At 45.8% G+C, this 24,369-nt stretch overlaps 1 protein-coding gene across 2 annotated transcripts; it reads left to right on the top strand.

The window, feature by feature from the left end:
• Positions 1-554: 554 nt before the first annotated feature.
• On the top strand, positions 555-9,101 carry LOC146204616 (uncharacterized). Of its 2 annotated transcripts, none has more exons than XR_014702844.1 (2): positions 555-589; positions 8,350-8,471. XR_014702844.1 is itself a non-coding variant. In XM_084586471.1 (2 exons), the coding sequence occupies exons 1-2, from the start codon at positions 3,283-3,285 to the stop codon at positions 9,099-9,101; spliced, it is 798 nt and encodes a 265-aa protein (XP_084442597.1). The 2 variants fall into 2 exon arrangements, 1 of the variants encoding a protein (XP_084442597.1); XM_084586471.1 differs by lacking the exon at positions 555-589 and adding an exon at positions 3,283-3,328 and having other exon boundaries at positions 8,350-9,101.
• The last annotated feature ends 15,268 nt before the right edge of the window (positions 9,102-24,369 follow it).

Genomic DNA, 24,369 nt, shown 5'->3' with positions numbered 1-24,369 from the left:
ATTGCTGTTTACATGGTGATTGGGAGCTACCTGGTGGACATCTAGAAAGGATGAAGACCGTTCATGGAGTCACTCTTCAAGCTGTGCCTGCCAGACGAACTGTGCGTCGCGCCTTCCGAGCTCCACGAGTGACGACTGAAGTGGAGAGAAGCGCAATGAAATGACTGACGCCGACTGTACCCCAGCAAAACGCAGCTAGTTGGCGACATCGCAAGAACGGTTTCCTAGGCTTGGTAACGAATACATCATCACTGGAATAGGTATTCACTGCCAATTCTCACCTGCAAAACAATTGCGGAGTATTATGCTGTGCAGCACCGGGTGTATGTGGTAACTCGGGAAGCGTATCTGATGGGCAGAAGTACGACGTGCACCTTGTATAGTAGTGTCTCACTGTCACTGTCTCTACTGCCTGTCAATTTGGGGGCGGACACATCTTGTTCTATAGATACACTACCTTCCAGGCGCTGAGGAAGTGTCATACCTCTGATGACACCGGCGCTTTCGATGGTGGTTTTCTTCAGAAGTTACACACTGCTCTGGTGCACACTGAAGGATGTTCAAGAGGTGGTTCAACGACACCTTCACGGTAAGTGAGTCTATCGGGTTATGCATGTAGTTGGGGTGTAGGGCGTTGTACCTGTCATCAAGCCCACCCGTTTGCGCGGCGGTCGCGTGCGCGGCTGCGTTTCCCCCGTCCGTGCCAGTATGTCCCGCTGTCCATATAATTTGAATTTCTTTTCCAACTCACCGCATTTGCTTCAGCCTCTTTCTGATGTCGTTGATCACCGTGTCTTCTGTATTTGGTGCCGTCAGCTCTGCAATCGCTTTTTATGAGTCGATTAAATTGTGATATTCATTGAAATTATCTCTTGTGGCTGCAGCTGTCGTAATGGTGTTTATGGCTCCCCATATGGTAAGCAACTCGGCGTGTAAAATTGATCCTCTATAGTAGGTGGCAAAGGAAAAAATAATAACTGTGCACATTAACTGCAGCAAATGAGAAGGGAAATACGCGTGCAGGTGCAGGGATAAGGCGTACATCAAAAAGCTGCTGCACTCGGCTGTTCTGCAGGGGCCGGACTCAATCACTGGGACAACTGTGCCCCAACCCAACGCACAGCACATGTCGAATCGCACCATTATACGCTATGCACTGCCTTCATCACGTTGTGGCACGAGCAACATAGAATAAGACCTGAGAGACTTATAGAAGAGGGCTAAGTATGATATAAGGAGTCGCTTACTTGACTAAATCGGCGAGAAGTGTCGTGTCATGTGTGTTACTAGTTTTGGTCTTCCGTGGTAGCGTATAGGACTCGTACGACCGAAAAGCCATTGCCGTACCCTAGTCTGAAAGGAAGGTTTCGAGGATTTGACGAAAACGTGTGAGAAAAAAAAAATGCGCACATGATTTAGTATCAAACTTGTAACGCAGCCGTTCCATCCAGAGTACACCGTGGCCCATGGTGACGTCATATCATTTCGCTTCCCATTTAGCGTCCACCTGCTAGTCAAGTTGGAGCCTAGTTTGCGACAGAGATTCGAACCGACGACATGCGTGCAGGTTTGGTCAAAAGTATTGAGGCCAAAGGATTTCAGTCACAGCCGCACAATGAAAGCATCTCGGAACCATTAAAGATCAAAGGGTTCTGAAATATTTGGACACGATTTCGTATGGCAATAACAAGCCACATCTTATCATTACGCGGCAATTTGGTCTTTGCTGGCGCCATGACTTCTCAGTTTTGGATTGAGATGAACATCATTAGGCCTCACGGCATTTGATCAAGACAGTACCTACATCTCAGTGCCGCTCATCGTAAGTGTAGGTGTCCACCTTGAAGGGTGACAGATACTGCGCCGTCCTTTCCCCAAAAACTAAATTCGCGGAATGACATGGCGGTAGGCAGCCAATTTTAAAGCGAAGCTTGAGCGTCCGCCTAATGTTCACGCACGGTAGGTCTTTGGAAACAGAAGACTCTTGGACTTCATTCCGCCTACAGCATGCTGGGTGCGCGTGATGGCAGCGATGTGATCGTGCACTTACAGCTTTTTTAATCCTGCGCAATCAAAGAAATATTGCTCGAACTTTATAATTAATGAATTTCTTTCTTTTCATGATATCTACACTGTGGTTACCGCTTAAAATATGCATTTTGTTCGTATTTTAAGTCCCTATTTTCTTCTCTAGGGCCTTTGAGAAATAATATTCGAACGGGAGAGATAGTGCGCACAGTAGGTGTTCTGCGCTTGACTGGCCAAAACCAATAATCCTTGGTCTGTATCGACTGCAGTATGTTCTAAATAAATATTGCCTACCGTTAAAACTCTTACTTGTGCACTTATACTTCAGAAGAAATTAGGGACGGTAAAGGTTCTTGAATTTCGGAAAGGTCCCCCATTGTGAAGATGCGCGAATGGTACTTTTTTCAAGAGCGGAACGAATACAAATAAAGCATTCCCTACTGAATTGAATGTGAAGAGTACAATTAAAAGCCGAATCGAATGCGGATAAAACCTAACCGCGCAATGAACAAATGTTTGTACCACTATTCGCTTATTTAGCGAACATTCGTACCAAATGAGCAAACGAGCGAAACACTGAAGCGCCACAGGCGGTGCTGCGGTGCGGGGCTATAACTTAGGGATTTGAATGCAAACTGTTAAAATATGCCGCAAAAACGTCTACTACAGGGTCACAGCACGGTGTCCACATAATAAACCGCATGAGGGTCAAGATACACGCATGATTAACTTACCCTTTGCTCATGAATAATAATAAGGCTGACACAGAATAATAATAAGGCAGACACAAAAATCCAATGCGGCGCGTTTTTGGCGACTGTTGAGAGCAAGAAAAAAAAAAAAAAAAACATTATTTCTTTGTGCTACTAGGCTTTATAATTCCAGAGTAGCTAAGAAGTATTTTGTTTGATTTTATGAGCTAGTATTCATTCGAACTTTCGACCTTTCGCAATCATGCACCCTATCTAAGTCTTGTCCCAGAACGACTGTGTTGCCTTTTCTTCGCATGTTCGCCTACGCGGGCTGCTGACAGACATTAGTGTCCGTCAGAAAGCCGCGTTGGCCTTTGTCTCCTTCAGGTTATTCAGGCGCTAGCCATTCTTGTAAACACCCACCGGCTTTGTTGTTACTACCGTAAGTTTTGCGATAACAACAGAACAATGGGGTGGCGAGAAAATGTAAAGCTTTGCTTATCACATATAAGGCTGTACTGACCGAAATAACTGCCCTTAGTCTACGCTGAGAAATCGCAGCATGGCCTCTACTTACGTCGCCGTCTGCTTGCTAGCGACGGTGCTGGGTGAGTTTCGTGCGCTTTCTCCAGTTCGCCTTCTGTGAGGCGCGAGATGAAACTTAACAAGCAAAATCATTGTGTGTGCTGTATTAGCCATCTACCCTGAGTGCACAGTGAGCATAATCCTAACAAAGAAGGGGCCACGTACACGACCGCCAACGCATAATGTGCGATGTTTTCATGACTGAAAGAAAACGTTGACCAATACATAAAAAATTAGAGCAGTTGCCAACAAAATAATTCGGCGCATGAGAGCTGTAGTAAATGACGGTGATGAAGCGAGGCGGAACAATGCAGGACGTTTCGCGATTTATTTTGAATGTCATCAATGCAGGGTTCACACTTGCTTTGAAGAAGACGCCATAACATCTTACACGCTTTCTGTTCTGGGACTCTAGCAAGACCTCACACGCCAACTGGGACTGATAGGCATATTGAGCAGTCACATCCTGAGAAGTTTTTTTGTTTTTTTTTTCATAATGACAGCAGCATGGGGCACGTTTAACAATATTGTGTCATTGTTAGCACAGTCCATGCACCCACCTATGATAAATTACCTATCGCTAAATAAAGTGGTCGTCCGGTGTGACAAGCGCACCACTCCAGGACCATGTGTGGCCTATTCGACACCTTTTAAGGCAGAATTATTACTGCTTAAATGCTTGGATTTTGCTGGGGAAGCTTTGATGTGCGTTTTTCAAGCAACTGCCCAAAAATCATTTCGACAGGGTTTCGAACGCAGGGCGAGGCAAAGCTGTCCATTGCGTTAGACCCCTGCGGCACCAATGCCAAGCAACCATTCTTTCAAGCTGCGCTCAGGATGTCGTCGTCTTCATCGTTTTCGTCTTCAATGACAAAGCTGCAGTAAATATCTTACTAGGCTTCCTTCATCTTAACAAAAGCCTAAAGCACCCGTTATATATTTTAGCTAGACATGGCAAACGTGACAAAACATGCGTTCCCGATAAAGTTCCCCTATCGTTTACGTTGTCATAGGAACACTGGCGACCATGTCAGTGGTGTGAACGTCACGTGATACGGTTCGATATAAAGCGGGCTTTCATAGACAACGTGTCCAGTCATTTCGTGGTGGTGCTGCTACTGGCGGTAACTTAGCTGAACGTGGCAAAGTAAAACTAAACGACTGCTAAACAGTGCTTCAGAATCTTTACCCTTGCTTAGTTTTCCCTCTCATCTCTGCCCTACCAACCCTACCTAGAATTACCAGGAGAAAGAGAGAGCAAGTATTTTGATGACAAGATAAGTGCATGGACAGGTAGGAAGGCTGTAAGGTGACCCTGACCTGCTACTCCCCACTGGGAAATGGGAAAGATGAATTAAATGGAGAGTGAGGGAGGGTGATGATGTCGTAGTACAATGAACTGAGATCAAGCACACGCTGAATGGCGCTCGTCTCGCGTAGAGTCGACGTATAACAGACGCAGCACGTGCTCTCCACACACACCATTCGCCACTCACACGCATACTCTCACTCTCATATCCTGGCAAAAGCTCGCATACACGCACATAACGCACTCATTTTAAAAACGCTCAAAGTACACAGACACATGTTCCGGCACAAATGCGTATACACGTGGGGTTCATACTGCAAACAATGCCGTGTACGCGCGCTCAACACATCACTTGCAAGTGTTACAGACGAAAGTCTAAGCCTGCTTTACACGCACATAGAAAAAACTTAGTCTTTATATAGTCTTTATCACACATAGGCTGTCGCTGTGCCTCTTCCTGGGCCCTAGGGCAGTTTCCTTGGAGTAAGTGCGACTATCCAAATATCGAAAAGCGACTTCCAAGGCCCTCCTCACGTCATCGTAGCGACATGAGGAGGTAAACTACCTCCGGGATGTTGCAGTTCAAACATTTTGTAGTATGTTCAACTCTGATCTTGTGAAGGTAGCTTTTTGTGGATGCGATACGATGCAGTAACTGATAGAACAAAGTCCCATGACGTCAGATAATAATAGATGGAAAGCAAAATCTTCAAACAGCATTAAGCCGATAAATGCTATCCTGCTGACGGCACGCACCTTTCCATTGCAACTGCATGGCAGCCTGCACTGAACCAACCTGCAACGCTAACACGTAATTTCTCGAGAATGAGACTTGGATAGAAGCCCGATAATGATGGGATAGCTTTGCTTCCACATCAGATCGTTCATTTTCCGCTATACCCCAATCCATATATCTCTATACCCCAATCCCTATATCCCCGGTCATGTGCCGAAAATGCATCAGTAGTGGTTCCTGCTGGAAATGATTGTGGGCTGAGCAGACGCGGCAATCATAAAATGTGCACATGTTGAAACCTTGAAGGATAATCCTAACCACACCCTTAACGTATGAGCCTGTGCGCTTTCTAGTGTTAGCCGGTGTCACTCGTCAATAATTAGAAGGATTATTAACGATGCGCCCTTAATGGCGCGCACACTCCCAGACACCCTTAGAGTGAGTGGGGGTAGCTGTCCCGGTTGCAAAGGAGATGCCCTCGACCTGCGTGGCAAGCGCAGCCGGAATTCCACTACCTTGTAGTGACAGAAGGGAGTGGCCGTTTGGTGCCCAGCTTTCGCCGGTGCAAGCCAGAAAAAGGGTCGAAGTAACAAACAAAACGCATTTTATACACAGCAAAAGACGATACAGAGGAATACAAAAGTACACTTGAAATGCACAGACGAGATGTTCACAGAAAATCAACGCTAAGCATGCAGCTAGAGATATATTGAATAACACAGAGGCTTACAATACAGAACAATACACGAGAGAATCAAATAAATAAACACCAAATTGTTCACCGGGCACTGTTGCAGTCCGACGCCTCGAGAGTCACGATGTGGCCGCCATGCAAGACGAGCGCCGCTCCCTCGCAGGTCTGTGGGCTTGCCAGCAGCGGGTGATCCCCGGGAGTCCAGTTGAAGCACTAGCGAACACGCCGCAATCACTGACTGACTGACTGACTGACTACACCAAGCGACGCGCTCTCCTTAAATAGGGCGCGCCGCGTTTGTCTGTTAAGACACGCCAAGGCTAGCGCGCACACACACTTAGCTTCGCTTGTTGCAGCGTTCCCTTTTCCTCTCGTCGAGCCGGGTGTCATCATTGGTCAGGCTACAGTCAGGCGGCGCCGAAAATTCTGGAGACGGCTGACATTTTCCGGACCGATGAATCACCGTCGTTGCCGGGTAATGAGAAGGAGGGTGACGCCGACGCGTACAAAGCTACGCGCTCTCTCACGCGGGGCAGGAGTCTTTTCTCGAACGTCGTAGATCCTTTGATGCGGTGCCACGCGGTCCTCGCACCGCGTCGGCTTGATAAAAATGTGCGCCGATTTCGTGACAGCCGGGCAGGTAGTCTTAACCCAAAAGAACCGGCTCACTGTATCTGTTATAACTAACCCCCCCCCCCCCCCCACCATACACACACACTGCAGGTTACGTAAAGATCGTTCAGATGAGTCTCAGGATTTGCGAGCTATGCACTTCAACATGCTTGTTGAACTTTCCGGTCGGCTTCTTATTAAAGAGGCGTGCTCCGTCAAGGTCCGGTCGCGGTCTATTTAGTGACATTTAAGAATTATAGGGTATCATGTATGGAGTATCTTGATGGTCTGCTGTGACACCATCAAATTGCGTGTAAAAACCTGAAATGACGGATTTATTTGTCTATAATTCAAGCCCTTGACGAGCTATCAAATTCTCCATCTGAAATCAGCACCTCGCACCACCCATGGATTGCCACTGATATTCGCATTGCAACATGAGTAAACGTAGGAAGAATTTTGGTCAATATTCTCCTTTTGCCGCAGGATTTGGCTCGTCGCGCATCAAACATTTCCTGATCTGTTATTCTTAGCAAACCCATAGCTAACAATTCTTGCCATGTGCGGAGAACCGTGAACATCTTCTGGACTGGTATGCAAGCGGACCTTTCTGTGCATATTTCAGCTAAATGATGCGCAGTGTAGTATGCTCACATGTAAATATCTTAGACTGCTAGCTCCAGTGCTTTCACTCCTCCGAAAAGCAGTTGGCTGTGGCTATGTCCGACCTTTAAAGAATTATGTTAAATATTGCCGCGACTGGATTTCGATCCCGCGGCGGCGTGGACAGGTCAGCTTCGCTGTCCATTCCATACAAGAGCACTATCGCTGCAACCGATCAACCTTCGCGTTTAACTGCCATTCTCTAGCTCTGTGCACTGTGCGCCGTCGTCTTCATCAACTTCCGTCCGTGCGCAATGGATCTAAGACATGCCGCTGTAGCATTGCTCTCTTATGACGTCTTAAGCGGTCCCAGGATTTTACAGTGCTCTACCGCTGTACCAGATCACTGACTTCGCCGCCGAACTTCGCCTGAAGCCTTACCTTGAATCCCTACCCTCAAAGCGGAAGCAAAGTAGACGCGACGTGCCATTTGCACATAATACGCCCTTGCAAGGTCAACATCGTTAAACCGACTGCACTTTTTTTTTTTTTTTCCACTGAAATTAAGCGAGTAGTGTAAATAATGCGCCACTGGACATTACTGGGCGACCTGGGAGAACAGTTGATGGGGATAGGAAAATGCACTTCTTGGTCAGAATTTTGTTTCATGATCCATTCTTAGCGTGAACGTGCAAGTATGCAACTGCACTTTTCAAAGTGCCAGTGCATCTGTCCTGGCCGTGCATAAAAGTCAATTGGCACATGATGCAAAGCACCCCCTCCAGATCATCCTGCACGCACACCACTCTGCTTTGATGTGCGGCCATGTTAAAAACATGAGCGCTCTAAAGAGTGCGGCTGCACACTCGCACGTTCACCCTAAGAGTGGATCACTCTGTACATGTTTGAAGTACGCTGCGTGCGCGTTAAATTTCAGCGTTCACTGCTTCGTTTCAGTCAATAGATTCATTTTTTTTTTTTTGCACGTTGGCAATTATGTGCGCTGTACTAGGCATTCTTGACCCAATGGCGTGCACGCAGCCACGTACGTATCTCGACAAGTATCAAGTTTCCATTGCTCCTCTTACAGCTCTAGCAGCCGCTGATGGGAAAGCAGAAGTTAAGCCGGCTGTTTCCAAGGGCGTCCAGCCAGTGGGCAAGCCGGTGGCAGCCAAGCCGACTGTTGTGGTCGTTAAGAGCCGGCCGGCAGCACCAAGGCAGCCGCAGTATGACTACTGGAGGCCGTGGTACACCCACGACACCCCGCAACAGCACCATCGTGGCCATGCCAGAAAGGAGAGTCATCGCCCACCGCCCAAGCAGCCGCAGGCTCAGCCGCAGTTGCCGCGCCAGCACCACCCGCAGCGGCAGGCTCCGCCACTGTTCCCCTGGCCGTCTAACTCGGACAGCTTCCAGTGGGGTCGAGGGGACGACAAGCCGAAGGACAGCTACGTGAAAGAGGCGAAGCCGGTCGCCTACGACACAGTCATCGAGGAAGAGAAGAAGGTTGTGGTCAAGGAGGAGCCCCAGGTAGTTGTCAAGGAGGTGCCCAAAGTAGTCGTATCCGAGCCGCCCGCAGTTATCGTCCAGGAGGTGCCTAAGAAACAGAAGAAGCAGAAGGTCCGAGAGTGTGGGGGTCATGATCACGGCCACGAGAATTTCTCTAAGTGGTTCAAGAAACTCGAGAAAGACCTCAAGAAGCTCAATAAGCAATTCAAGAAGCAGAACAAGAAAAGCCACAAGTCTCACGGCAACGCTATAGTGTTCTTCCGCACGCAAACACCACAGTACTACTACACTAGAGCGCCGAGGTACCACTTGGACGACTATGATGGCTATTAAGCTAACATACTAGCCTTTCGAAGCCAGGAAATAAAATCGGAAACCATCGGAGGCATATAGCGAATAAAGTATCGCTTAATGAAGAAAACTTTACGAACGATTAAAATGGTTTGGGGACCCGAAAAACACTTTATTAGTTCTACATTATTACGATACATGTCTTTTTTTTGTGTGCTGCAAAGTGAAAAGTGAGCAAATACACTGCTGCTTGAAGGAATGTCTTCCTCCAAGCCAAACAGCCTTTTCTTTAAAGAATACGAAATATAAAAACTTATTTAGCTGTGAACTTAGTCGACTACTACATGCACTGAATTTTTTCCATTCACAAATCCTTTAGTCAGACAAGTATGAGTGCATTCAAATATGTAAGGTTCCAGTCTGAAAAGGGAGATCTATGAGACCAATGGGGCAGATTTCATTGACTTTAAATTTACGACTGCCCCCCTTTCTTAAGAAAAATTGGGAACTTTGGTCGTGTTCAGTTTGGAAATATTTTAAGCTGGAATTATAAATCTTTCTTCACTGTTAATTACGACAAATTATAAACGGTAGAAACGAGAACGAAAGGATGACATGGGAAGTTTGCCACATAAGCTATCTGTCCGAAAGTGTGCACGCTGACGACATGCTAAACAGACATGAACGCCCTCTTCTGCTTTCACTACCAGTTTGGTTCCATTCGGTTTATGTAACTGATTTACAACGTTTAAATTCAACCACAGTGGCTTCACAAGTTGTTCTCCTTCGCCTAAGAACAGCGATGTTGAACAAATGCACGCATGAAGCTGAAGCCCCTCTTTATCCGAATACAGAGAGCGATTCTCCCCGCATTCGGCGAGAGAACATAAGGGGCTCGCATTGAAGACCGATTGGAGAGGAATACGGCCTGCAATGAACTCAATCTACCTGTTGATGACATGAGCGAATAAAAGTATTAAACTTTAAAAGTAAAAGCTAGCTCCAAGAGTTTTAACCATCTCGACGCTCTTGCCCAGGAAAACCGACAACCACACTAAGGGGATTGCTCGGGACTTTTTGCATCATTACGGGCTCCATACTGTTATATCGCATACGCTTGCTTTGATTTAATAATTATAAGCTATTCTATTCTGCGTTTCGCTGCATAGTACGCCAGGTTCTGCCTAAGCTCCATAGCCCCGCGAGGAATTGGGAGGAGGAGGAGGAGGAAACTTTATTGAGGAGAATTTCGAAAGTTCTTTCTTCGTGGGAGTTCGCTTCTCCTCAAGCCGCCCCAGGGGTGGTCATCGCTCGATGGCGCTCGACGACCTCCTTGGCCCAAGCCGTGATTGCGTTTTGCCGGCTTGGATCAGAGCTAAGCAATGCGGCCTCCCACTGTTCCGAATTGGTAATCTGCAGGCCCTCCGGCGGATGCATGCTTTCACATTTAAACATGATGTGTTCGAGATCTGCCCTCTGGTCACCGCAAAGTGAACATGAGGGGCTGTATTCGCCTGGATACCATTGTGCTAGCTTATACGGATTAAAGCACGTATTTGTTTGAAGTTTTCTAAGTAGTGTTTGTTGTGATTTGCTGAGTGTATAGTGGGGCTCCGGATATTTCAGTCGGTTGCTTTTATACCAAGTCGTAATTCCTCTGTACGTAGGGTCTCTCTCGCGAGCAGATCTTAGTTCGGGGTAACGCACCTCCCGGCCTACGACGAATCCTCGGGCATACTGGTGCGCCGCCTCGTTTCCAGGATGACCCGCGTGTGCGGGGACCCACAAAATTTTAATCGAACGTGCGTTTTTAGAGTAATCAAAAAAATTCAAAATTTTGGCTGCTGGTTGATGGATTCTACCTTTTGCGAAGTTTCTAATGGCTGTTTTTGAGTCGCTAAAAATGTATTTAGAGTCCGTCGCGACAATCGCCAGAGCTACAGCCGCCTCTTCTGCCTCCTCTGGCGTTCGTACTTCGTTTATCGTCGCTGAATTTTGTAAGCGATACTTGTGATCGACTAGTGCCAGGGCATAGGCTCTCTTATTCCCGTATTCTGCTGCGTCCACATATGTCGTATTTGGTAGACTGGAATAGTATTTCTCTAATGATTGGGCTCTTGCTACCCGACGCTGCAGGTGAAACTCCGGGTGCATGTTCTTAGGTAGTGGAGGGACTACCAGTATTTTGTGTATTGGACGGGGAACCGACGTTACCTGTGAGTGTCTGCCCTCGTAGTGTATGTCGGTCTTTTGCAGTATCTGTCTTCCGGTCGATGTTGCGGTCAACCGCTCGTACTGCGCCGTGAGGTGTGCTTCGATCATTTCTTCTAGTGTGTTATGTATCCCCAATTGCATGAGTTTCTCGGTGGCCGTACAAATGGGAAGACCGAGTGCTGTTTTGAAGGACTGCCGAATAATGGAATCGATCGCTTCTCTTTCCTTGGCCTGTAGGAATAAGTAGGGCGTGGAATATATAATGCGGCTGAGAACGAATGCTTGCACAAGTTTTAGTGTCTCTTTTTCTTTCATCCCTCTTTCTTTGTTTGATATCCTCCGAATAAGGCGAGATGTTTGATTACTTATCGTTCGGAGTTTTTGGATTAAATCCGTGTTTTTGCCATTTGATTGAATGTGCATACCCAGTATGTGTAACTTTTCTACTCTCGGGATAGTGAAACCATCCATGTATATATTGATGTTTGTGTTAATGTTTTTTGTATGTCGTTTTGGTTTAATGACTAAAAGTTCCGATTTTTGAGATGAGCATTCCAAGCCAATTTTCTCCGTCTCCTCCACTACCGCATCTGCTGCTTGCTGCAGCGTGTCCTCAATTGTGCCGGCGTGACCCTTCGTTGTCCATAGAGTAATATCGTCGGCATAGAAAGAGTGTTCTAGATCTGGGATTTGTTCCAATTTGCGTGCCAAATTTATTAAAGTGATATTAAAGAGAAATGGGGACAGTACTGAGCCTTGCGGCGTGCCCCTGTCCCCTAGTTGGAATTTGTTGGAATGTATAGATCCTAATTGAATTTCTGCTGTCCTACCTGTTAAGAAGGCCTTGATATAATTATACATCCTGGCGCCCACCTGCAGCTCGGATAGGGCACCCATAATAGCTTTGTGGTTCACATTATCGAAGGCTTTTGTAAGGTCAAGAGCTAATATGGCTCTTAACCTGTTATTCATCTCAGGTGCCAAGATTTCGTGCTTAATCCTTAACATTGTGTCCTGTGTGGATAAAAGGGGTCTGAATCCCAACATAGTATGAGGGTACAGATCCCACTCGTCCATGTACGACTGAAGCCTTGCCAGGGCTACGTGCTCGAATAATTTACCTAGGCACGAGGTGAGAGATATCGGTCTCAGGTTTTCTATTGAAAGTTTTTTCCCTGGTTTCGGAATAAAGGTTACCTTGGCGTGCTTCCAAGTTTCCGGTAAGGATCCTTTATTCCAACATTCGTTGGCGAAGCTGGTAAGTTGGGAAATGGAGTTTTCATCTAGGTTTCTCAGCATAGTATTTGTGACCCCATCCGCGCCGGGTGCCGAGGGCGTGCGGATTTTATGAATAGCCGCTCGAACTTCCGCTTCCGTTATGTTGGAGTCTATTTGAGGGTTCGGGTTGCCTTTATATTCCGGAAGGGGTTCTTTGTCACGAGAGATGTTGAAATAGCGAGCCTTAAGAGCGTTAATGATTTCTTCGTTCGTGAGGTCATTAACGTGAAGGATTCTTTGTATTTCCTGCTTCTTAACTCCTTTGCTGGATTCGGGATCGAGAAGATGTCGCAGTAAATTCCACGCATCTCGCGTACCCATGTTTCCATTAAAGTTGTCGCATATTTGATGCCACTGTTGCTGAGCCAACTGGGACGCGTGATCTTGAATTTCCTTGTTTAGGTTGGCGATTTTGACCCTAAGCCTTTTGTTGTGTTTTTGTATAGCCCATCTCTTTTCCATACTGTGCCTAGCTTCCCACATGTGAAGTAAGCGATTGTCAATGTTGCTTACTTCGAGATCATTTTCTATTTCTGTCGTGGCCGTACCTACATCCTTTAGGAGATTGGATGTCCATTCCTGGATGTCACTTATAGAATCAGAATCGTAGTTATTCCTATGCTCTCTGAATTTGTCCCAATCTGTGATTTTATGCTTTTTAGGTCGACCTTTGAAATTTCCAATCTGAATTTCGGATTCGATGATGTAGTCGTCACTTCCTAAATTTTGCCTAGTGTTAGACCATCTAACATTCGGTAGGTTTTTTCCGGCCGTAATGTCCGGACACGTGTCTCTGTTGACGCTGTTTCCAATCCTAGTAGGCTGTAGGGGATCTGTATATTGTGTGAAACCTCGTTGCTGGAGGAGGTTCATTAAGGATCTCCCTTTAGATGTGGTCTTCGCATGCCCCCATTCTACATGGGGAGCATTAAAGTCTCCCACCACGATTAAGGGGTTGTGTTTGGCTATGTTTAGGGCTTGAACGATGACTCTCTGAATTGGTGGATAGCCAGCTCTTGGGTTACTGTATAGATTAAGCACGAATAACGGCGCCTTGTTCCTTTTCGAAGGGATAATTTCTAGCAGTATGCAGTCAATATCAACGTTTTCGAGCTCGTGGTTTATGACCGTTAAATTTCTGTGGACTAGCGTGGCAGTATACGGGTCCTTTTGGACGTGGAGAGGCTTGAAGACCCTAAAGCCCGGCAACTTCGGTCGATCGCACCTGCATTCTTGTAGTGCGATAATATCTGGCGTTTTCTCTGTCTTTTGCATGTGAAGAAGTAACTCGCCTTTCTTTTTGAGAAATGATCGGCAGTTCCACTGCCATACCCTTATACAGTTAGGCGGGGCCATGAGGTTGTTGTAGCTCTGGTGTTTGCCCCTGAACTTTTGGGGGAATTCTTAGGAGAATATCTTGCAGGATGTTGTCTATAATGGCGAATTTTTGGTTGAAGTCTTTTTGCGTGGTTATTATGGACTCGAGTATTGCTTCTAACTTTTCAAAGCGGTTATTTGTTACTGCCTCTAGTTTCTCAGAGCGCTGACTGCTCTGAAGTGTGGGTTGTTCAACAGTTTCCGCGAGAGTGGGCTGGTGACCAGCTACTGCTCGTTTCTTTCTAGGGTTTGGACCCTCTTGTTCCGTAGTGGGAACTGGAGTGATAGTTTCCTCTGACGCGTTTGTGTTTTGAGACGCCTTTCCTTTTTGTTGCATAGCGTTCCTAAGATCGTCATTTTCTTTTTTGAGTCGTTTATTTTCTTTTTCAATTATGCTCATTTTCTTTGAAAGTTCATTAAATTTAGAATGGAGGACCTGCAGCTCTTGCGCTAGGTTTTGGTTTGACTGACTGTGGGAGGCCGTATTTGCCCAGCTCACCTGTTTGAGGATGCTTGCCCCCGGGCTAGGCGTCCTTTCGCGGTGGCTGCTGCTGCTGCTGTTGCTGCGGCCTCTGTTGCTAGTTGATCCGTTTCGGTCCAGAGGTGGGAACGAATCTGAACGGTCCCTCGGTGACTTCGTGTCGCTCTTGGCAGTGGATCTGGATTGCCTTTCTTTCCTGTTCCAGTAGTGTCTCGGATTCCTTTCGAATCTTTTCTTACACTCGCGATCTCCGGTTTGATGTTTTCCGCCGCAGATGATGCAGACCGGGATGCATTTTGTTTCCATCGAATGCGGTTCTCCGCAATAGGGGCAGATATTCTTCCAGGGCTCCGGGCATACGTCTCTACGGTGTCCGACCCTTCTGCAGTTAGTACATGCTTCGACTTTCGGTACAAACGGAATCACTGGGAACAGTATTCCGAAGTAAATGATGCTTTCGGGTAATTCTTCTGAGTCAAAATGGATTAAGATGGATTTCGATGTTTTACCCATGTTTCTGGCTTGAACTATGGGTACGTTCGGGTTTCTTTTCCTCAGTTCTTCGATCATTTCTCGCGGAGATTCGTTCTCGTAGGCTCTGTATATTATGCCCTGCACCGCACGATCAGGTGGGGCGATGTACGAGGACATGTTGATTTCTTTGTCTTCGATCTGGATTTTCTTTACTTGTACGTACTTCAGTGCGTTGTCCTGACTCGGGGTGGAGATCGTGAAGATGTTCTTGACTTGATGCGTTCTTGCCGAATCTTTGTCAATATCTTGCATAGGTATGCCTGCAGTTGTGATGATTGCATGCTTGATAGTCCTTTCGGAGTATTTGCCAATGTCGACGCCTCCCATTGGCCTATAGATAATTTTATAATCGTTCTCCGGTAGTCGTGGGAGAGGACGTCTGGGGTACAGAGAAAGGGGACGCTGCGTCTTCATGTCCGCCGTCTCCTGTTGTTGTCCTGGATCCGCGTTCTTCGTGGTTTGATTTTGGACGCCAGCGTTTTTCGACTTCCGGTAACGAATTACTTCTGTCCAGTCCGGTTCTTCGAAAATATCCTTGCTAACGGCTTCTCCTTGCACACTGTATGCCATGATGGGGGCTCTATTCTTCGACTACGCCGAGCTAGGCCTGATGGTAGATTTAGCGCGGCCGCCTCACGGCGCCGGCTTGTTGCTGCTTTTGTGAGACTACTTCTGCTCTGATGGCGATGAACTATGGCTCAGAGTGAAGCGGAAACACTCACGTTGCTTGCCTGGTGACAGGAATTGTGCAGATCGGTGGAGAAATGGCACAAGAAGGGGCAGAAAGCGGAGCCCCATGCGAGTCGTGACCGGCTCGGTTGGCCCCCTAGCGTGATTCGAGGAATTGGGATTGAAGCAAGGTTGGGAGTTTTTAAATATCCCGCACTGAACACCTGGCTGCCATCTAGCGCGATTCTATATGCCACCAGCGAGCCTCTTGCCCTTTGTACAACAGATGGCGCTAGATACAAACTAGCCGTAAAATCCGTTAGTAGCGACTTTCTGCGAACTTTGCTACCGCCCCGCGCACCCTCGCAGATCCTCCTCTCTCAACTCTTCCATCGGCGCTCTTCTCAACGGTGATTGGCTCCGCGGGCCGTCGCCGTGAAAAGCGCGCGAAAATTTCGCTCTTTTTGTGTTTTCATTTTTAGCCGGCGCCATTTTTTTAAGCAGCCGCCGTGCCTAGGAGCGAGCTCCCTAGCATTCCGCGCTTGCGCTTCGCGCTATTCGCGCTGTTTTAGGGCAGCGGTATGCCGAGTTGCGTGCGTATTTCATTGCACAAGGTGTCGTGAAAAAGGGTTCATTTTTTTTTTGCAATTCCGAGCGGAAAGGACACTATTCGAATGAAAAAGTGGTTAAACAACATCGGCCGCAAGAACTTCACCCCGACGAAGACTAGTCACCTCTGCTGCCTCTGCGACGTACTGTGCATTTGTTCCAAGCGACTTGAAACTGCTTGCAAGAGCATCACAAAGCTGATAATCTCACTTAATTCACTGATAATTTTGCGCCGTTATGCGCGTTATTGTTTTGAGTTCGTGGTTTCGCTCAACGTGCTATATAATAGCGACTGCTGATGCATATATAGTGCGCATACAATAGCCGCTTTAATTTCTGAACTAAAGATCTCGCTTTTCAACGCTAGCGCGTGCAATGAGGGAGATAGTTAATTCATTATAGGCTTATGTCGCTGGAGCGTGTCGAGGACTTTTCCGCAAAACTTGTCCACAGAGTTTTATATATATCCGCACATCAAAAGTTTGTCTCTTTAGACCCTCGAAATTAGACCCCGCCAGAATCTGACGAAAATTGGTGGCCAGCCTAATTTGAATATGGCGAATTTACTGGTTACGTCCATATTTCGGTGGGCCTGCGTCAGATTGTAGCCCCAGGGACCCCATAAATTTGACCACATCCGAAGGTGGCAAAATTGGTGACCAAGCTCATTTGCGTATGGCGAATTCAGTGGCTACCTCCGAACCTAGGTGGGCCATTGCCAGCATTTTGCTCTCTGGACACCCGAAGCTTCACCTCGTCCGAATTTGACCAAATTGTTGTCGAACCTAATTTGCGTATGGCGAATAAAGTAGTGACCTACAAACCTAGTTGGCCTATTCCCCAAATTTTGCTCTCTGGACTCCCGAAATTTGACCTCGTCCGAATTTGACCAAAATTGGCGTCCGAACTATTTGAGTATAAGGAATTCAGCGGTAATCTCCAAATTTAGGAGGGCCACCCCCGAAATTTGGCTCTCTGACTCCCCAAAATTTGACCTGGTCCGAGTCTGACCGGAAATTGGTGTCTATAACCTTATTTGGGTATGGCCAATTCAGTCTTGACGTCTAAATTTAGGTGGGCCTCCCTAATTATTTGCCTAGTTAACGGGCGTCATGTCCATTTTCGTAGCGTAGAGCAGCCGTCGGCCGTGGACCCGAGAGGTGTAGTGTGTACAAAGAAAACATCGCTGTTTGGTCTTGAGTTGATATAGGAGTATTTTGTACGTGCGCATCCTGTCGCAGTTATCGACATAGGGGCTGCACTTCCACATTTTGCGACTAAAAGAGGTGAAAGTATTCTGGGTCACGTTTCTTCAATCGAGTCAAAGCAAAAGAAAAAAAATATTGGTCATACTAAAATTACGTTTGACACCAATGTGGATGAAATTCCGACAAGGTCAAGCATCGGTGGTCGACAGGACCAAATTTTGGGGTACGGACGACACTTCCCTCGGACGATGGGAAATCGGTGCCCTGATCTTGGCTGTCGGTTTCGGCTCGACGTCACTTCAAGGCCGCCGACAGCAGGAGCTAGATCCGTTTCATGCTTAACAGAAAAAAGTTGATATTCGATCGTTTCCAAGCAGCCGCGAAAATTCTTAACTACGACAATAATTAAGCAGCTGCATGTGCACTGCGCGGTACCAAACTGAGTCTAAACCTTATCGAAAATTTTTAGGACAACCATCGAAGCAAATGTTCCAGCCTGTTGCTAGCAACCATCGCATTTCTGAAACTCCGCTAATTAACAACTGCCTAAACTTTACTTCCGCTAAAATTAGTTTGAGGTGAATCTACATTTAACTGAGCATCGATATGCTGAGAATATTCAGGAATGTTAAGATATATAGTAAATATTATGTTTAAGATATCATGCCGTGTTGAGACGCACAGTCATGAAAAGTCAAAAGAAATGTGAGGTGTATGCAGCTAGCGGTTTTTGTTTATGCCACAAGCGCTCATAATTCGCACTTTCATTGAGCGTACGAGACGCTAATTTATGTGACTCGCAGTACAGTCAAGCGAGTCGCATGTATTACTCGTGCCTTTATTTGATAACAGAGCGTGGAAAAAGCGCAAACTTAAGAGCGCGCGCGCTTGCCAGCCAATTTCCCGGACGGCGAAGGAGCGCTGCCTCAAAAAGCGTGCCGTGCGGAGCGCACGCAGCCGACGGGTGAGGACATTCGAAAAGGAAAATTCCGGAGTGGAGGAGAGTGTCGCTACTTTCAAATTATCGAGAGGCTTTAACTAGCCGGGGTATAGCTTTCAGAAAGCGTCTGCTACCCCCGGTGTAGGTAATGCTAATACACAAATATATATAGAAAACAAAATCTTAGCCTACTTTTCCTAGTTGAAAGTTTTAAGTGTCAGATACTGAAGTACTTATAAAGAATACATTTTAGTGTTTGCAAACAGAGATCTGCCTATGAGTAAACAGCGGTAATTTACATTACCTTGTAAAGAAATACAAATAAGAATATTCAAGACAGAAATATAAACAAGAGTATTGCGAACGAAATCTAATGGCGACATCAGAGAAGTAAAGCTTCCCACATAGAATGAGTTTCCACCACTGTGACAAGTTGCAAGGTAGTAAACTGTCGTGCGTTTTTAAATAACTCTCGCGCTTTAAAGAAAGAAAGGTAAAATAGGGTAATTACATTGAGTGCTTTATATATTTAATCTTATTATACCGTGGCCTTCTTATCCCACTGCAGCCTCTGAAGGGGTTATTGAGGACTAACCCGTATCGACATTACAATTAAGATTCATTTCACTTTTATTAATACCATCATGTTACTGAAAACCAGGATGATACCACGTTTGCGAGCGCTGCATGGAATCTCACGCGGTTCCTCTCATTTCAGAACCACATCGGAATTCACTTACCAGAGCAATAAGTAAAGACCGTTCTACTGGCAAGCACGAGTGTGCGAGTTCGCGTTTTTAGCAATGTCAAGACTACCAAGGCTAAGTGCCCCTGTACGTCGGGAAAGTAAAAAAAAAAAATACGAACACATCTCGGCTTTAATGCTGCATGGTTACAGGTAAACAACGCTTTGCAAAATTATTGCAAACCGAAAATGATCCTAAAATGTTCCTTTGCGGTCTCACGCTTTCGACTTTAGTCAGTTTGGACTACCTCTGGATTAACCCCAGCGCTACTTGCGCTGGGGTCAAGCAAGCAACGTCCTTGTGTATACGTACAGTGCATACGTCCTTATGTGTACATAAGCCAGAAATATTTATATAGGGTGCCGGAGTGGTGGGCTACAAATTAAATCTTAGCGCGTGACTGTCCTTTTTGAAGGAATATGCTGCTTTCCCTGTTTTTGTTTCCGTAAAGAAGTGCCTTCCCAGCGCGAGCACAGACTTAAAACCTAGTACCTTGTGTAAGATTTGGGAGCCAGTCGAGCAAGGTGGCTCACACCTCGAGGCGGCGCCCTCGGAGGCGAGGCGGCTCGCGTAGTAGACGCGTGGTTGTATTCTCGCTGCAATCCAATTTGTATGCCTGAAACGGGGGAAGTGGGTTTTCACTGAAATACAGTGGTGACTATAGTGTATAAACTTATCATTCAGCGGCGGGTTCACTGGGCCTGCTGGGCCGTTTTATTATTATTTTTTTTTTTCGTGCACGCTGGCTCTCATACTTTCTCAATTTCACTGGTCTTTCGCCGCTACGGCCTCTTCACTCCGTCAATGTATTTTGCTGAACGTGAAACACAAGCGCCTAGAATAAACAAGCACCAGTGCATAAGTATAAAACACAAAGATGGTTTGGTTTGGTTTGTGGAGTTTAACGTCCCAAAGCGACTCAGGCTATGAGAGACGCCGTAGTGGAGGACTCCGGAAATTTTGACCACCCTGGGCTTTTTAACGTGCACTGACATCGCACAGCACACGGGCGCCTTGCTGAGAAATAAATTGTAGACAATTTATTAATTGCAGCTTGTGTTGTAGCGAGACAAGATTTTGTGTGGCGGCAGTCAAATAGACGAGCCACAATTAAAAGAAAACAAGTATACAATTGCACCCGGCCCTTTCACATGGGATAAAGAGGCCGTGTACCGATTGACAGGCCAGTCCACAGCTCATATATACACCCAAAGCTGCCTTCTGTTTGCGCTGCTGGCAGCGGGAAACGAATGGAATTTTCCAGGTTTTTGCAACTTGTCAACTATACAAAAAGGCACACAGTGGAGCTGTCAGATCTTCGATTTACCATGATGGTCCTAAGAAAACATCCGAAAGTGTTTGCTCTGCATCACGGGCCTCACGCAGCGCTAACCTGTTCAGCATCGCGATCTCATAAACGGGATCGCTATGCTGTCGCAGTCTGGCGTCGATAGCGCTAAACTCGCAAATACATTCGTAACAATATTGTGACAAGAATTTCTGAATGCGACGACACTTCCTTCGCAAATGTGCCCCCAAACAGTTCCGGGCGCTGCCGATCCTTTTTAGACTAGGGCGCCTGGATACCTTACACTATTTCGCTGCAACACTGCAGCATTGCCAGTACCTGCGCTTTCGCTAGGTTACTTGGCTCTCAAATGCTTTTACGCGGTGCTAGCTGTTATAGGCGTGTCGATTTACTTGCTTCCAGGAGACTGTTTGCTAATTAAAACATAATGCCGTGTAGCCTGAACTGTCGAAAAATGAAGGTACCCTCTGCAGGTGTTGATTAGAATCACGCAAGGAGGGATATGAGGGTCTGGATGGATTGGAATGACGTGCTGATATTTTTCCCCTGCTGATTAGCATTCTGACCGAAAATGTAGCTCTATTTCGGGACCTTTTACTTTACCGTCAGTTATGCCACCAACTTCAGGGCTTCGCCATTAACTTCGCCGCAGTTTGGGGTGATTTTCGACTCAATCTGCCGACGCTGGCAGCTCAAACACTTCATGGCTAATAAAAAAACATGAAGAATCAATAGGTGCAATTTCTTTTCGAAATCAAGCTAAGCACGGCAGAAAAATGTTCATGAAATTGTTTTGCTTAGTCTCGAGAGCTATGTACCCCAAAGTTGAATATGATCTAGGTTCATGCGTTTCGTTATCCCAAGATAGATATTACCGAGTACACACAGTTTTAGGCTTACACCATTGTCCATGTATGCTGCCATTTATTTCATTGTTCAACGGCATCTTTTGATAGCACATTTTCTGTTCGTTAGAAAGTGTGGTGAATATATAGTAATAATTGCTAAAACACAGCTTTCATTCATTTGACGATATATATCCGAGTGGTCTGAGGCCTTATTAGAGCAAGTTGCTGGAATGGCGCCAGCTCGAGGTCGAATCCATATCTGTCGTGCTGGTGTTTTTCTGTCGTACGTACCCTCCTAAAGGAAATGAGCGTTAATTTCGCAGTAAACTTGGTGGCGACTTCAGGAGGATATCCTACTAAATGTTTCGAGAACAAAGCCTAAAGCATTTCATGTTAAAAACTATATACTAGTGCACCACAACTGAGAATCTCACCTTTTCTCTGTGAACGTCGAAAAAACTGTGGTTAATTGTTCTTTCTTCGTCATGACCGAATGAAGAAATGTTTTGTTGAGCATTAAATAAGCCACGTGTTATTTGCAAGGAAGCACATGTAGCAAACAATATGTTAATACTTAAACTATACAAAACTATATATATATTTTTTCCATTTAGAAAAATTCGTTGTTACGTGTTTCAGGTATGCTCGCCGCCAATTTATGAATATAGATAGCTTGAGGCATGAAGACGGCTTCTCAAGCATAGTGATACAATCGTAGGCAGACCAAACAAATGAAAAAATGTTGACCAGTGAGATGTCTAGCACATTTAAAATAATTGACTTGTAACTATTAGTCGGCCGCCTAATTATAAAAAAATATTTTACCTGTCTGCCCGTTACCTTTAGAATTTCGAAACGAGTTTACACTGGGGGCTGTGGCAAAATAAATTTTTGCCGTCTCACACTCAATTTCGAAAAGACGACTGACGCCGATGAGTCACTCAATTGACCGAGAAATGCGTTTCCCACGTGAGGGAAAACATAGTGTAGGAAGTGCGCATCTAGAGGTAAGTCCGCTATGTAATTACAGTGGCTTGTACAATATGTTTAAAGCATGCAAAAATATTATCAGTACTGTGAAATGAAGCAGCTCTCTCGTTTACCATAAGTTTCGGGCTGTAACATAAGCGATGTCTTCACAGGCACGAATGCTAGTAGACTGAAAAGCGTAGTAACGCATGGGACATACGTGCTCCGTACCCTCCAGAGGACATAACCGGCTCGCTGGCTAGGCAGGGAGTTGAAATCCAATTTAACTGAAAACAGCTGTAGTGTTTGTCTCATTTATTTCGGTTTTTATGAAATGGTTGCGCTTCATTTATGATATTATTTAGTTCGTACTCATGAAATTTGTGACGCGAGTGGGGTATTCCTTGTGAGTGCACGGTGTCGAGCAACAGGTGCGCCGTTGTACTGCGCTAGCGACAAATTTTTGTTATCGACCAATTTGCGGAAATATGCATCTAGCGAGACTTTAGACTGGGTTTCCTATATATTTTATATACTTCAACCTTGTGGCCAACGCATCGAACCTTCCTTTGTAAGAGCTGATACTCAACTCGCGTAATGAACAAGAATATCGTGACAAGGTGCATGGCTTCTTGAGCCCCTGTCTCGTACATCAGCGGCATCCCTATTCTGTTCTATGTGCAATGAGCTATATAGCATCGCGAAGGGAATAAATTGCGTTTCCTGTTCTTTTTATCTTGTCAGTGTCAGCGGGATGCAGAAGTGACACCGGTAAATGCATTGTATTCTCCATCACACTAAAGCAGCCCATCTCGTTGTGTGTCGCAGCGTTCTTTCGCGTTCTTTCAGGCATTGTACACTCATTTTATTACAGTGATTTAGATTCTCTTGCTTGTCATGGAGGGCTCGAAAAAATATCGGCATTCTAGATTTCACTCCAAAAGGTTCGGTCACGCGTCAAAACTGGAGCGAAAAAGGCTTGTCAAGCATAGAGGCGCCTTCTCAAAATTGCATAATGTTTCTTTCGTCTTTCGCAATTTTGATTGAGAATCCAGCTCTACTCGATATTTCGCGAATAAAATGTCAGGCGTGTCATCTTTTCATTGCGGTTGCCTACTTTTTAAGCGCTATTCAGCGTTATGAAACGTAGGCCTCGTGTCACTTAGCCGAAGAGGACGCAGGGTTATTTGGCGTCACTATGTAGGCCTCGTTAGTATTTGCAGGTAAAAAACCTGCGCAGTATTACACGGTCAGGATAGGAGCGTGACATGCAATAAAACAAATTTTATATTTTTTTCTCTTTCTCAGAATCGTCTGCTCTTAAAGTTCCGCGCCTGACCTTATCCTCACTTCGTCTTCTCTCTGGTTGAGTCCACATTTGTCAAATAATTAAACAACAGTTGTTTAACCGTGGCTCAGTTTACTACATCTAATCGTGCGATGTTTTTATAGCTGCCGCTTTATTATGGGCTTTCTGTACTTTGCATACCATGCTCAGAACTAAAGTAAAACGACGTAGAAAATTTTCAAAGCCGACTACGAGTGACGATGATGGAGATACCTTATATTATAAATGTTTTGTGTACGTAACAAAAAAAAAACGCGTTCCATGCGGGCACGTTAAAACGGGAAAAGTCGCTTCAAACGGCGAGATTTCTAAGTTTATATAGTGAAAAAATCGCTGAAGAAAAAAAAAAACGCGGAGGAGTGAAGGGTACACAGTATTCTGTGTTTTAATTAAACACACACGTGTGCGGCTCATTGCGTCCCTCTCCGTTCGGGACTCGTTCCTTTTTACCACTTCCTTAAACCTGGAAAGCGCACAAAAAACACACGGACAACAGCAGAAAATAGGCGGTGCGAATGGACTTCGACATCTTATCTTATGTGATGATGCCCGATTGCAAGAGGCGCACGACACCTCTGGCCTACTGGTGTTACCTGTGGAAAAGGCTTTCTTTGTTGTTGTTCATAATCGAATCACTGGTCTCACAGGGACGCAATAGGCTGGGCAACTCGGAAAACTAAAGCCGGCTGCTATCAAGATGTGGTTCTGTGGGTGCCTAGAGGCGTTATCCCATATTTTGTGCCTTTTGCAACAGCAGGGTGGTATTAATTGAAATAATGT

This window comes from Amblyomma maculatum, chromosome 1 (genome assembly GCF_055883805.1).
Source record: "Amblyomma maculatum isolate TAMU_Amacu chromosome 1, ASM5588380v1, whole genome shotgun sequence".
NCBI classification, from domain to species: domain Eukaryota; kingdom Metazoa; phylum Arthropoda; class Arachnida; order Ixodida; family Ixodidae; genus Amblyomma; species Amblyomma maculatum.
The sequence above is the reverse complement of the archived record's forward strand: the minus strand, read 5'-3'. Positions and strand labels throughout refer to the sequence as shown.

Excerpts from the sequence above, each read along its gene's own strand:
- LOC146204616 (XM_084586471.1), top strand. The coding sequence starts at position 3,283 with ATGGCCTCTACTTACGTCGCCGTCTGCTTGCTAGCGACGGTGCTGG. Across the intron at positions 3,329-8,349 it reads CTTGCTAGCGACGGTGCTGG|CTCTAGCAGCCGCTGATGGG; the intron begins GTGAGTTTCGTG and ends CTCCTCTTACAG.